This window comes from Oncorhynchus kisutch, linkage group LG29, assembly GCF_002021735.2.
Source record: "Oncorhynchus kisutch isolate 150728-3 linkage group LG29, Okis_V2, whole genome shotgun sequence".
Taxonomy (NCBI): Eukaryota; Metazoa; Chordata; class Actinopteri; order Salmoniformes; family Salmonidae; genus Oncorhynchus; species Oncorhynchus kisutch.
The window spans coordinates 27724346-27739399 of record NC_034202.2 but is presented as its reverse complement, the minus strand read 5'-3'; the positions used below and the strand labels follow the sequence as shown (position 1 = coordinate 27739399).

At 46.3% G+C, this 15054-nt stretch overlaps 1 protein-coding gene across 8 annotated transcripts in view; it reads right to left on the bottom strand.

The window, feature by feature from the left end:
* Window positions 1–15054, bottom strand: part of LOC109873640 (dachshund homolog 2) — a 240875-nt gene that overhangs the window by 32806 nt on the left and 193015 nt on the right. For 4 of the 8 annotated variants that reach the window (XM_031808764.1, XM_031808765.1, XM_031808762.1 and 1 more), the window contains exons 4-7: window positions 13275–13427; window positions 9214–9386; window positions 7561–7720; window positions 7012–7086 (exon numbers count right to left, since the gene is read on the bottom strand). In XM_031808764.1, the coding sequence (XP_031664624.1) occupies window positions 7012–7086; window positions 7561–7720; window positions 9214–9386; window positions 13275–13427 (561 nt within the window). The remainder of the gene's footprint in view (window positions 1–7011; window positions 7087–7560; window positions 7721–9213; window positions 9387–13274; window positions 13428–15054) is intronic. The other 4 variants (XM_031808766.1, XM_031808767.1, XM_031808768.1 and 1 more) reach the window with 2 other exon arrangements.

Below are 15054 nucleotides of genomic sequence, written 5' to 3'. Positions count from 1 at the left end.
TTCTGTTGGGATGTCTAGTTCTCCAAACATCCACTAGGTCAAACTGATTAATGATATCCCTTAACACCTCCACTGAGCCTGAATGAGGCTCCTCCCCATGTATATCTTTCGTAAAATCCATTGTTCAGTTCCAGTCCCCGCCGACCACCAGTGTCTCCTCAGCCGCTACCTGTGAGAGCTCCTGTCTAATACACCTCTCTCCCTGTGTTAGGCACATGCACATTTATAAAGGCATAACCCCTGTTGTTAAATTCTGCTTTTACTACAAGCAGTTAACCGGTACACACCTCCTATGAGGAGCAAATTGTTCCAGACAGCCCCGGTGCAAAAAGGACTGCCACCCCTGCACTAACATTTGTTCCATGGCTCAGCACACTTGCCCTTTTCCTCCAGAGCCCCCAAACGACTTCATTCATCACATCTCCTGCAGAAACAAGTACTTTCTTTTGTTTTACATATTCACCCAAAATACTACTCTTTCCTGCTTCTCTGGCGCCATTTATAGGCTAGGGTCCTTTTTTCTCAATTTCCGCCTGACTGACGTGCCCAAAGTAAACTGTCTGTTACTCAGGCCCAAATATTTGGTATCACAGGAAATAAAACACTTTGAAGTTTGTAGAAATGTTAAAATAATGTATGAGACTAGAACACAATTGACATGGTAGCCGAAAATCCTAAGAAAAACCAACCTATTTTTTAATTTTGAGATCCCATACTCTTTCAATGGAAAGCTATGGGTCCTATGCAATTCCAGCTCCCAGATTGCAATTCCTATGGCTTCCACTGGATGTCAACAGTCTTTGTTCAAGGCTTCAGGCTGGTTTCTTCCAAAACGAGGAAGAATTTTGAGTTTTGGTACCGAGATTCACAGTTGGAAATCAGTCTGGGGGCGCGCGATGAAGAGGACGCACACTTACTAATTTTACTTTTCTATTGAACATACTTCCTTCCGTATGAAATATTATAGGTTAATTACATTTTAGGGTACATGAGGATTAAACATAGTTTGACTTGTTTTAACAAAGTTTAGCGGCAGCATTTTGGACTCCTTTGTCTGCATGTTGAACGAGTGGATTACTGAAATCGATTGTGCCAACTAAACAGACTTTTAGGGATATAAAGAAGGATTTTATCTAACAAAACAACCATGCATGTTGTAGCTGGGACCCTTGGGACTGCAAGGGTATTTGTGATTTTATGAAGCCTGTGCTGGTTGAAAAATATGTTGATGTGGGGCGCCGTCCTCAAACAATCGCATGGTATGCTTTCGCTGTAAAATCCATTGTAAATCAGACAATGCAGTTAGATTAACAATAATTTAAGCTTTTAACCGATATAAGTGTGTTCATAAATGTTTAATATTATGATTATTTATTTGAATTGCCTAGCCCTAAGAAGTTTTAAGCAAGCCTAACCCGAAGAGTCTCCATAACAAGTGGGAGAAAAGCCAGCAAAGAAAGAGACCAATAGCAAAGCTCAAAAATCCCCAGTTCCACATAAAAACGATTCAGCATCTGAAGGTAGACCGTTACACACGGTTGTGACCCACTTCCTCAACCTAAAATGTTTCCTGGGTGAGAGGACACCATGCCACTCATTTTTCATAGCATGTTATACTGATCTTACAAACTTTCCAGGATCGCAAAAAAAAGCTTCAAGATTAACCTTTTACCTTTTAGTCTCATTCAGGAACCTTGACAGTTCCCTCACCAGGTACTTTGACTCCTCTGTCAGCTCTGAACACATTGAGGAAGAGTCTGAAAAGAAAGCCTCCTCATCGCCCTCTTCCTCAGACTCACCTTCCTCCTAATTTCCATCTCCCATCCTGACCAGCTGCCCTTTCTCTCTAGTCCGGGTCTCCCCCCCAGCACAAGGCAAAGGTTCCTAAGTGCCTTTGACAACACCAGCCTCTCCCCTCCCACCTCCTTTCATCTTTCCCTTTTTCCTCTCCCGCTTGACACCCTCCTCCACCACCCCTCGTCACTTGCCCTTCCCCACTATACTCTGCTCCTCCACTAGCATAACCTGACTAGGCCCAGCCTCATCTACACCACCATCCATAGCACGACTAGACCCAGCCTCATCTACACCACCATCCATAGCACGACTAGACCCAGCCCCATCTACACCACCATCCATAGCACGACAAGACCCAGCCTCATCTACACCACCATCCATAGCACGACAAGACCCAGCCTCATCTACACCACCATCCATAGCACGACTAGACCCAGCCTCATCTACACCACCATCCATAACAAGACTAGACCCAGCCTCATCTACACCACCATCCATAGCACGACTAGACCCAGCCTCATCTACACCGCCATCCATAGCACGACTAGACCCAGCCTCATCTACACCACCATCCATAGCACGACAAGACCCAGCCTCATCTACACCACCATCTATAACATGACTAGACCCAGCCTCATCTACACCACCATCCATAGCACGACTAGACCCAGCCTCATCTACACCACCATCCATAGCACGATTAGACCCAGCCTCATCTACACCACCATCCATAGCACGACAAGGCCCAGCCTCATCTACACCACCATCCATAACATGACTAGACCCAGCCTCATCTACACCACCATCCATAGCACGACTAGACCCAGCCTCATCTACACCAACATCCATAACATGACTAGACCCAGCCTCTTCTACACCACCATCCATAGCATGACTAGACCCAGCCTCATCTACACCACCATCCATAGCATGACTAGATCCAGCCTCATCTACACCACCATCCATAGCACGACTAGACCCAGCCTCATCTACACCACCATCCATAACATGACTAGACCCAGCCTCTTCTACACCACCATCCATAGCATGACTAGACCCAGCCTCATCTACACCACCATCCATAGCATGACTAGACCCAGCCTCTTCTACACCACCATCTCTAGCATGACTAGACCCAGCCTCATCTACACCACCATCCATAACAAGACTAGACCCAGCCTCATCTACACCAACATCCATAGCACGACTAGACCCAGCCTCATCTACACCACCATCCATAGCACGACTAGACCCAGCCTCATCTACACCACCATCCATAGCACGACTAGACCCAGCCTCATCTACACCAACATCCATAGCACGACTAGACCCAGCCTCATCTACACCAACATCCATAGCACGACAAGACCCAGCCTCATCTACACCACCATCCATAACAAGACTAGACCCAGCCTCATCTACACCACCATCCATAGCACGACTAGACCCAGCCTCATCTACACCACCATCCATAACATGACTAGACCCAGCCTCTTCTACACCACCATCCATAGCATGACTAGACCCAGCCTCATCTACACCACCATCCATAGCATGACTAGATCCAGCCTCATCTACACCACCATCCATAGCATGACTAGATCCAGCCTCTGCTGCCTGCATCTCATGGCCACCTGCACGTTGACCTCGATTTCCCCCACTGGTGCTGGTAACCTCACCTCGTCTATGGCCTTTAAGTGAGGAAGCAAAGCTCTTATGACCCAAATCCCCACACTCAAAGCACCGTAGACTGCCTGTGCTGGAAAACCCTGCATAGAGCCCCTCCCCATGCCTCACTTTAAAGTGCACATTTAACTGTTGCTCATTGTTATTCAGAAATATGAACACTTGCCCCAGAACAAACTACATGCTTAACGGCATCTGCCTGAAAACCTGCCGGCAGTATACGAAAACCGTTAGCAAGCTTACCAAACCGACTCAGCTCTTTCCGGGATATGATCATCCGTAATATACAGAGGCAGATTCGCCACCCTAGTTGAAGAAGCTGAAAGAGGAGAAATCGGCACCAGCACATTCCTTAAAAATATTCCACTAGCAATCAGCCTACCCACCAAATGTACTCATCGCGCACCCCGCACCGTTCAAAACCCCAGGAAAGTAAAACTCTGTCCTCTTTGTCCCTAACTTTGAAAAAAAAGTGGGTACTGCTAAACTAACGGTGCGTTAACCCTCGAAAAATTTAAAGGAAACACCCAGGACGACAAAACACTCTCAGCCTGCACTGAGAGAGAGAAGGAGAGAGAGAGAGAGATAGAGAGACAGGGAGAGCAAGAGAGAGACAGAGAAGGAGAAAGAGAGCAAGACAGAAAGTGCAAGAGAGAGATAGCAAGAGAGAGAGAGATGAAAAGAGGGAGGGAGGGAGGGAGTCTCCCTGCCTGATCCCAGAGCCCCTCTGTCTGTCACAGACCTACATCCACAGATATTACTAGTTCTTCTCTCTTTTCTTCATCCTTCTTTCTCTTCTCCCCCCTTTGAAAAATAACAGGCCGGCTCTCAACCAAACAATAACAGCAGGAAGGAGGAGGAGGAGGAGAAGGAGGAGGAGGTGGAGGAGGAGGAGGAAAAGGAGGGTAATGGGGGTGTTTGGGGTGGATTATATTCCAGACACATTAATAAAATATGGTCACAGGCCAGGTGCGGCTGCATTTCTTTAAAAGTGCCTGGGGGTATATTTTCTCTGTCTCAAGGCGGTAGTATGTGCTGTGCATTAGATCTTACCATCTGCCGGTTCCCGGACCCACAGTACAGCAGCAGGCACACAAACTGTCACCATACACACACACACACAGCCACGCAAACATGCAAACACACACTGAAACATGCTGACACTCACCCTGTGTTGGCCCGTGATAAAATGTTTGTGTGTGTGTGTGTGTGTGTGTGTGTTTGCGTGCATCGGGCCGCTGAGATACACACCCTGACCACCAGCACTTTGCTCCCAGTCTAGTATATGAGCGCTTCGTAGATGTTCAATTAAGGCCCTAATTAAGTGATTAATAAAGACGGACTGTCCATGACGCTGATAGAGAGTGGTTCCAATGAGATGAAGAATGGGTGCACATTTTCATAATGAGCTCGTCTGGATGTGCTTGTGAAGGTGGCCTCTGTTACTGATGTAGCTGGGATGCTTTCACAGTGATCAGGAGATGACTGTGTTCATCCACAGTACTGGTACAGTGACTAAATACAGAACAGGAGCTCATCTCCAAAAGAGAATGTCTTTGACACATTAATTTAGTGTAAGACACATCCTGTTTGTATCAAACATGCACACGCACGCACACACACGACACACGCACACACACGCACGACACACGCACACACACGCACGAAGCACGCACACACACGCATGACACACGCACACACACACGCACGACGCACGCATACACACGCACGACGCATGCACACACACACGCACGACACACGTACACACACGCACGATGCACGCACACACGCACACACACGTACACACGCACACACACGCTCGCCGCACGCACGCACACACACACACAAACACACAGGTCTCTTTTGGCCTGAACTCACAAGAGATCACTTCCCCCCCGTTAGCCAGCCCCCCTCTGAGGTGTCTACCTGGGCCTCCCTCCAGCCTAATTCTCCCTGATAGAGATGGATGCTTGGGGGTTACTGTGCCAAGTTACTAATAATAGGAACTTGTTGCATAACAAGGAGGGCTTTATCAAACCTAGTAACACTAACCACAATAACAAGGAGGGCTTTATCAAACCTGGTAACACTAACCACGATAACAAGGAGGGCTTTATCAAACCTGGTAACACTAACCACGATAACAAGGAGGGCTTTATCAAACCTGGTAACACTAACCACGATAACAAGGAGGGCTTTATCAAACCTGGTAACACTAACCACGATAACAAGGAGGGCTTTATCAAACCTAGTAACACTAACCACGATAACAAGGAGGGCTTTATCAAACCTAGTAACACTAACCACGATAACAAGGAGGGCTTTATCAAACCTGGTAACACTAACCACGATAACAAGGAGGGCTTTATCAAACCTAGTAACACTAACCACAATAACAAGGAGGGCTTTATCAAACCTAGTAACACTAACCACGATAACAAGGAGGGCTTTATCAAACCTTGTAACACTAACCACTATAACAAGGAGGGCTTTATCAAACCTGGTAACACTAACCACGATAACAAGGAGGGCTTTATCAAACCTGGTAACACTAACCACGATAACAAGGAGGGCTTTATCAAACCTGGTAACACTAACCACGATAACAAGGAGGGCTTTATCAAGCCTGGTAACACTAACCACGATAACAAGGAGGGCTTTATCAAACCTGGTAACACTAACCACGATAACAAGGAGGGCTTTATCAAACCTGGTAACACTACCCACGATAACAAGGAGGGCTTTATCAAACCTGGTAACACTAACCACGATAACAAGGAGGGCTTTATCAAACCTGGTAACACTAACTACGATAACAAGGAGGGCTTTATCAAGCCTGGTAACACTAACCACGATAACAAGGAGGGCTTTATCAAACCTGGTAACACTAACCACGATAACAAGGAGGGCTTTATCAAGCCTGGTAACACTAACCACGATAACAAGGAGGGCTTTATCAAGCCTGGTAACACTAACCACGATAACAAGGAGGGCTTTATCAAACCTGGTAACACTAACCACGATAACAAGGAGGGCTTTATCAAACCTGGTAACACTAACCACGATAACAAGGAGGGCTTTATCAAGCCTGGTAACACTAACCAAGATAACAAGGAGGGCTTTATCAAACCTTGTAACACTAACCACGATAACAAGGAGGGCTTTATCAAACCTAGTAACACTAACCACGATAACAAGGAGGGCTTTATCAAACCTGGTAACACTAACCACGATAACAAGGAGGGCTTTATCAAACCTGGTAACACTAACCACGATAACAAGGAGGGCTTTATCAAACCTGGTAACACTAACCACGATAACAAGGAGGGCTTTATCAAACCTAGTAACACTAACCACGATAACAAGGAGGGCTCTCTCTCACACACACACACACACACACACACACACACACACACACACACACACACACACACACACACACACACACACACACACACACACACACACACACACACACACACACACACACACACACACACACACACAAACAAACAAGCATACACATACCTTTCTCTTTGAACATGTTTTTCATGTTGATTCCAGCCTCTCTATCCCCAAGGTCTCCATCAACAGGATTCATCACTACACAAATAAATAGTTAGGTCAGTGAACAACATGTTTATATGCAGATGTCCGTCTTGGCCTGTTTATACAGTTTATTTATTTACAAACAACGGTCTAGAGAGAAAGTGGGAGAGTGAGAGAGAGAGAGAGAGAGAGGGACAGAGAGACAGAGAGAGAGATAGAGAGGAGGAGAGGCAGAGAGACAGAGAGACAGAGAGACACAGAGAGATATAGAAGGAGGAGAGGCAGAGACAGAGAGACAGAGAGACACAGAGAGACACAGAGAGACAGAGAGCCACAGAGAGACAGAGAGAGATATAGAGAGGCAGAGAGGCAGAGAGACAGCGAGACAGTCATACAGAGAGACACAGAAAGATATAGAAGGAGGAGAGGCAGAGAGACAGAGAGGCAGAGAGACAGAGAGACACAGAGAGATATAGAGAGGAGGAGAGGCAGAGAGACATGAGAAAGAAAGATATGCTTGTGTCTCACCCAGGCGTTCGGGGGTGTGTTGGTGCGGGGCGGGGGAGCTTGAGGCACTGCTGCTGGGGTGTGAGGAGGGCTGGGAGCCCGGGCGAGGACCTTCCTCCATGGAGGGCGCTGGAGAAGGGCTGTCCTGGACACACTCCTGCCACAGAGACCGAGGGTCAGACTGATAAAGAGTTAATTCAGTAAAGTCACACACATTTATAAACAGACACACACACACATTTATAAACAAATACACACATAGCTAGCTATAACACATGTGGACACCTCACATCTGCTGGTCCCTCGTCCCTAACACTCCTAATGTCAGACAATCCAAATGGAGATTAAGCCCTCTCTCCTCCCCTCTTCTCTCCTCTCCTCTCTTCTCTTCTCCCCTCTCTCCACTCCCCTCTCCTCTTCCCTCTCTCCTACCATCCTCTCCTCTCCCCTCTCCCCTTCCCTCTCTCCTCCCATCCTCTCCTCTTCTCTCTCCTTCCCTCTTCTCCTCTCCCCTCTCTCCTTACCTCTCTCCCCTCTTCCCCCTCTCCTCTTCTCTGATATCTATGTGGGGTAAGGCAAACAGGCCGGGGTGAGGGGGATGCTGGAAAAGTAAACAGCACCAGACGCTGCAATCTCCCTCTGCCATCTGCAATCCGGGTGGTACTATTTAAATAGAGGTGATCTACGGCCTGCCCTAGCAGCCCCCCCAAAAAACTATGACTCTGTGGGCAGGACACAAAAAATAGACAGCATACATGCCCCTCTGGAGTAGGTCACTAGAGGAAGGGTGCTATGTCTGAGAAGTGAGTTGAATAGTCTGTGTTAGTGTCTGATTGAAAACAAATATACTACATTTATGTAGAAATTAATTCAGTTAATAGCAAAGCAGTAGGATATGCAAAAATGTTCAGAAAATATGTGTACTGTCGGTCTCTCTGTGTGTCGGTCTCTCTGTGTGTCTGTCTCCCTGGGTGTCTGTCTCTCTGGGCGTCTGTCTCTCTGTGTGTCTGTCTCCCTGGGTGTCTGTCTCTCTGTGTGTCTGTCTCCCTGGGTGTCTGTCTCTCTGGGCGTCTGTCTCTCTGGGCGTCTGTCTCTCTGTGTGTCTGTCTCTCTGGGTGTCTGTCTCTCTGTGTGTCTGTCTCTCTGTGTGTATTTGTGTAAATGCTATTTCCCCTGGCTGTCTCTGACATGAGCCGTGAGTCTCAGTGACAAACACTACCCTAGCAGTCTGCCAACCCCCTTGGTAGGAAACGTGTACCCATCCTCTCTGTTCTGGCCTCGTGGGGAGATGGTAGGAATGAATCTAATGTCGATATTAACATACTTTCCTATGTGGAATTATACTCATTACTAGTCTCTAGAGCTGAATTATAGTCCTCTTCAACAGTGCTAATATGACAGCCACAAACATCCCATTTTAAGGGGGATGAAAGTCTCTCACATCTGTACAATCTGTTATAATAGCACTAGTGGTGTAGTGAGCATTGTTGAAATACATTCACACATGGGTGGTATGAATGAGGAATAAACCATAAGTATATGGCTTAAAGCCTACAGGTAATGTGACGGTCTTTGTATTCAGAGTGTTGGGTGAATTGCTACAGCGGCTTCGCAAAACAATGAGAATATTGCTAAAAGATGAATGTCTGTGAGCATGTGAGTCCTTTTTCTTACCTTGATGACAGACGCTCCTCCTCTGGATAAGGGGCTGTGCATCTGAGCTGCGGCGGCCATGTTGGCGATGGTGTTCAGGTGGTTCATCTGGTTCATTGCCATGGCAACAGACGCAGGCGGCAGGCCGACGGGCAGCAGGGGGTGGGGCATCATCATGAAGGGTAGGTCCAGTCCTGCAGACAGAAAGAGTGAGAGGGAATGAGGGAGAGAGGGTGAGTCAGAGAGAGACAGAGAGAGAGAGGGTGAGGGAGAGAGAGAGAGAGAGAGAGAGAGGGTGAGGAAGAGAGAGAGAGAGAGAGTGACAGAGAGAGAGCAGAAGAGAGATGGTGAGGGAGAAAGAGAGAGAGAGAGAGAGAGACAGAGAGAGAGTGGGAGAGAGAGATATGGTGAGGGAGAGAAAGAGAAAGGGGGAGAGAAAGAAGGTGAGGGAAAGAGAGGGAGAAAGAGAGGAATGGAGAGAGTGTGGGAGAGAGAGGGTGCGAAAAGAGAGAGACAGAGAGAGTGAGATAGAGCGAGAGAGAGAGAAATAGAAAGATCAACAATACAACCTTACAGTGAAATGCTTACTTACAGGCTCTAACCAATAGTGCAAAAAAGGTATTAGGTGAAAAATAGGTAAGTAAAGAAATAAAAACAACAGTAAAAAGACAGTGAAAAACAGTAGCGAGGCTACATACAGTAGCGAGGCTATATACAGTAGCGAGGCTATATACAGTAGCGAGGCTATATACAGTAGCGAGGCTATATACAATAGCGAGGCTATATACAGTAGCGAGGCAATATACAGTAGCGAGGCTATATACAGTAGCGAGGCTATATACAGTAGCGAGGCTATATACAATAGCGAGGCTATATACAGTAGCGAGGCAATATACAGTAGCGAGGCTATATACAGTAGCGAGGCTATATACAGTAGCGAGGCAATATACAGTAGCGAGGCTATATACAGTAGCGAAGCAATATACAGTAGCGAGGCTATATACAGTAGCGAGGCTATATACAGTAGCGAGGCTATATACAGTAGCGAGGCTAAATACAGTAGCGAGGCTATATACAGTAGCGAGGCTATAAACAGTAGCGAGGCTATATACAGTAGCGAGGCTATATACAGTAGCGAGGCAATATACAGTAGCGAGGCTATATACAGTAGCGAGGCTATATACAGTAGCGAGGCTATATACAGTAGCGAGGCTATATACAGTAGCGAGGCTATAAACAGTAGCGAGGCTATATACAGTAGCGAGGCTATACAGTTGCGAAGCTACATACAGGCACCGGTTAGTAAGGCTGATTGAGGTAGTATGTACATGTAGATATGGTTAAAGTGACTATGCATATATGATGAACAGAGAGTAGCAGTAGGGTAAAGAGGGGTTGGCGGTTGGTGGGTGGTGGGTGGGACACAATGCAGATAGCCTGGTTAGCCAATGTGCGGGAGCACTGGTTGGTCGACCCAATTGAGGTAGTATGTACATATGTACACTGAATGTACAGTTAAAGTGACTGTGCATATATGGGTTTGGGTGAGAGTATTCTTAAATTGGATTATTAATAGACACCAGTGGATTATTAATAGACACCAGTGGATTATTAATAGACACCAGTAGATTATTAATAGACACCAGTGGATTATTAATAGACACCAGTAGATTATTAATAGACACCAGTGGATTATTAATAGACACCAGTGGATTATTAATAGACACCCCAGTGGATTATTAATAGACACCAGTAGATTATTAATAGACACTTCAGTAGATTATTAAAAGACCCCAGTAGATAAAGAATTAACACCAGTAGATTATTAATAGAAACCCCTGTAGATTATTAATAGAAACCCCTGTAGATTAGTAATAGACACACCAGTGGATTATTAATATACACAACAGTAGATTATTAATATACACACCAGTGTATTATTAATAGACACCCATAGATTATTAATAAACAGCCCTGCACACCCACAGCCCTGCACCCCCCACAGCAACTTGCCCAAGCCTCCCCATTTCTCTTTCACCCAAATCCAGATAGCTGATGTTCTGAAAGAGCTGCAAAATCTGGACCCCTACAAATCAGCTGGACTAGACAATCTGGACCCTCTCTTTCTAAAATTATCCGCCAAAATTGTTGCAACCCCTATTACTAGCCTGTTCAACCTCTCTTTCGTATCATCTGAGATCACCCAAAGTTTGGAAAGCTGCCGCGGTCATCCCCCTCTTCAAAGGGGGAGACACTCTAGACCCTAACTCCTACAGACCTATATCTATCCTACCCTGCCTTTCTAAGGTCTTCGAAAGCCAAGTGAACAAACAGACCATTTTGAATCCCACCTTACTCTTCTCCGCTATGCAATCTGGTTTCCGAGCTGGTCATTGGTGCACCTCAGCCACGCTCAAGGTCCTAACCAATATCATAACCACGATCGATAAGAGACAATACAGTGCAGCTGTATTCATTGACCTGGCCAAGGCTTTCGACTCTATCAATCACCACATTCTTATCGGCAGACTCAACAGCCTTGTTTTATCAAATGACTGCCTCGCCTGGTTCACCAACTACTTCTCTGATAGAGTTCAGTGTGTCAAATCGGAGGGCCTGTTGTCCGAACCCCTGGCAGTCTCTATGGGGGTGCCACAGGGTTCAATTCTGGGGCCGACAGTCTTCTCTGTATACATCAATGATTTCGCTCTTGCTGCTAGTGAGTCTCTGATCCACCTCTACGCAGACGACACCGTTTTGTATACTTCTGGCCCTTCCTTGGACACTGTGTTAACAGACCTCCAGACGAACTTCAATGCAACACAACTCTCCTTCTGTGGCCTCAAACTGCTCTTAAATGCAAGTAAAACTAAATGCATGCTCTTCAACCGATCGCTGCCCGCACCTGCCCGCCCGTCCAGCATCACTACTCTGGACGGTTCTGACTTAGAATATACCTAGGTGTCTGGTTAGACTGTAAACTCTCCTTCCAGACTCACATTAAGCATCACCAATCCAAAATGAAACATACTGACCATCCTACATAGACATCCTACAGTCTATTACAGTGCCATCCGTTTGTCACCAAAGCCCCATATACTACCCACCACTGCGACCTGTATGCTCTCGTTGGCTGGCCCTGGCTTCATATCCGTCGCCAAACCCACTGGCTCCAGGTCATCTATAAGTCTTTGCTAGATAAAGCCCCGCCTTATCTCAGCTCACTGGTCAACATAGCAGCACCCACCCGTAGCACCCACTTCAGCAGGTATATCTCACTGGTCACCCCCAAAGCCAATTCCTCCTTTGGCTGCCTTTCCTTCCAGTTCTCTGCTGCTAATGACTGGAACAAACTGCAAAAATCTCTGAAGCTGGAGACTCATATCTCCCTCACTAACTTTAAGCACTAGCTGCCAGAGCAGCTCACAGATCACTGCACCTGTACATAGCCCATCTGTAAATAGCACATCCAACTACCTCATTCCCCATACTGGTATTTATTTGATTTATTTTGCTCCTTTGCACCCCAGTATCTCTACTTGCACACTCATCTTCTGCACATCTATCACTCCAGTGTTTAATTGCTATATTGTAATTATTTCACCACTATGGTCTATTTATTGCCTTACCTCCAAGATCCTACCTCATTTGCACACATGTATGTTTGTTTACTCCATGTGTATCTCTGTGATGTTGTTTTTGTCACACTGCTTTGCTTTATCTTGGCCAGGTTGCAGTTGTAAATGAGAACTTGTTCTCAACTAGCCTACCTGGCTAAATAAAGGTGAAATAACATTTATTAATAGACACACCATGGATGTTTAACTTTTTCGTGCACCGTACATTAAGACACATTAGATATCTTTGTATCATTTTAACCATAGCACAGACACGTGACCATACAGGGGTTGGTGACAGACTGAGGGAGACATGTGGAGAGAGGGGAAGGAGGGAGGCTGTGTGTGTGTGTGTGTGTGCATGCGTGCGTGTGTGTGTGTATGTGTGTGTGTGTGTGTGTGTGTGCGTGTGTACATGGGCGTGTACATTATGTGTGTATTTGTGTTTGTGTGTGTGTGACTCACGGTTGGCCAGTATGTGGTTCTGCTGCAGGGAGTTGAGTTGGGAGCTGGACAGGCCGTGCTGCCCTGACAGGCCTGCGTGACCCAGGCTGTGGGCAGCACCAGAGGAGGGGGGAGACTGGAGCTTCTCTTTGTCCCAGGAGGACTCGCTGCCGCCTGGGGACACATACAGGGGCGACACGGGGAGCGGAGGGGAGGGAGGTGAGTGGGGGAGGCCACCTACACAACAGCTCAGTTCGGCATCACACATCACAATGGCATGAGTCTAGGGTGGCCAGGGAAAGCACTGCCCTGCCTATGTAAATAGTCTGTAAACAACTACTGTAATGTAAACAACTACTGCAATGCAAATGACTACTGTAATGTAAATAACTACTGTAATGTAAACAACTACTGTAATGTAAACAACTACTGTAATGTAAATGACTACTGTAAAGTAAACAACTACTGTAATGTAAACAACTACTGCAATGCAAATGACTACTGTAATGTAAACAACTACTGTAATGTAAACAACTACTGTAATGTAAACAACTACTGTAATGTAAATGACTACTGTAAAGTAAACAACTACTGTAATGTAAACAACTAATGCAATGCAAATGACTACTGTAATGTAAATAACTACTGTAATGTAAACAACTACTGTAATGTAAACAACTACTGTAATGTAAATGACTACTGTAAAGTAAACAACTACTGTAATGTAAATAACTACTGTAAATCCCTGTGAGATTGACATTACATTCAGGTTCTGATACACCTGAGGTTCTGATACACCTTTTTTTTATCCTTTATTTAACTAGGCAAGTCAGTTAAGAACAAATTCTTATTTTGGTGCTGAATGGTACTGTATGGTGCTGTATGGTGCTGAATGGTGCTGTATGGGACTGTATTGTGCTGTATGGTAATGTATGGTGCTGTATGGTGCTGAATGGTGTTGTATTTTACTGTATGGTGCTGAATGGTGCTGTATGGTGCTGTATGATGCTGCATTCTGCTGTATGGTACTGTATGGTACTGTATGACACAGTAGAGAACACCTGCTGTGACACACATGGTGGTGGGCCTAATTACAGTGAGCACTACAGACAGACAGACAGACAGGTAGACAGACATGCAGACATGCAGGTAGACAGACATGCAGACAGGCAGGTAAACAGGCAGGTAGAAAGGCAAGCAGACAGACAGGCAGACAGACAGGTAGACAAGCAGACAGGTAGGTAGACAGGTAGACAAGCAGACAGGTAGGTAGACAGACAGGCAGGTAAACAGACAGGCAGGCAGACAGACAGACAGACAGGCAGGTAGACAGACAGACAGGCGGGCAGGCAGGCAGGCAGGCAGGCAGGCAGGCAGACAGACAGGTAGATAGGCAGGCAGGCAGGCAGACAGGCAGGTAGACAGGCAGGCAGGCAGGCAGGCAGGTAGACAGGCAGACAGGCAGGCAGGCAGGCAGACAGGCAGACAGACAGGTAGACAGGCAGGTAGACAGGCAGACAGGCAGGCAGGCAGACAGGCAGACAGACAGGTAGACAGGCAGGCAGACAGGCAGGCAGGTAGATAGGCATGCAGGCAGGCCATCCATTAGAACAAGGCAGAACGTGGCACAGGAAATCACCTATTTCCTGTCTACTCTCAGCTCCAGGCCATTATAAGGTTAACCCATTCCAGTCAATGTTATTCACGGCTGAGTGTCTCGTATACATTAATAAATCAATAGAATGAAATGTAATGGAGGCCTAATCTCTAGGAGACATAAAAATACTTCGATAGAATAATG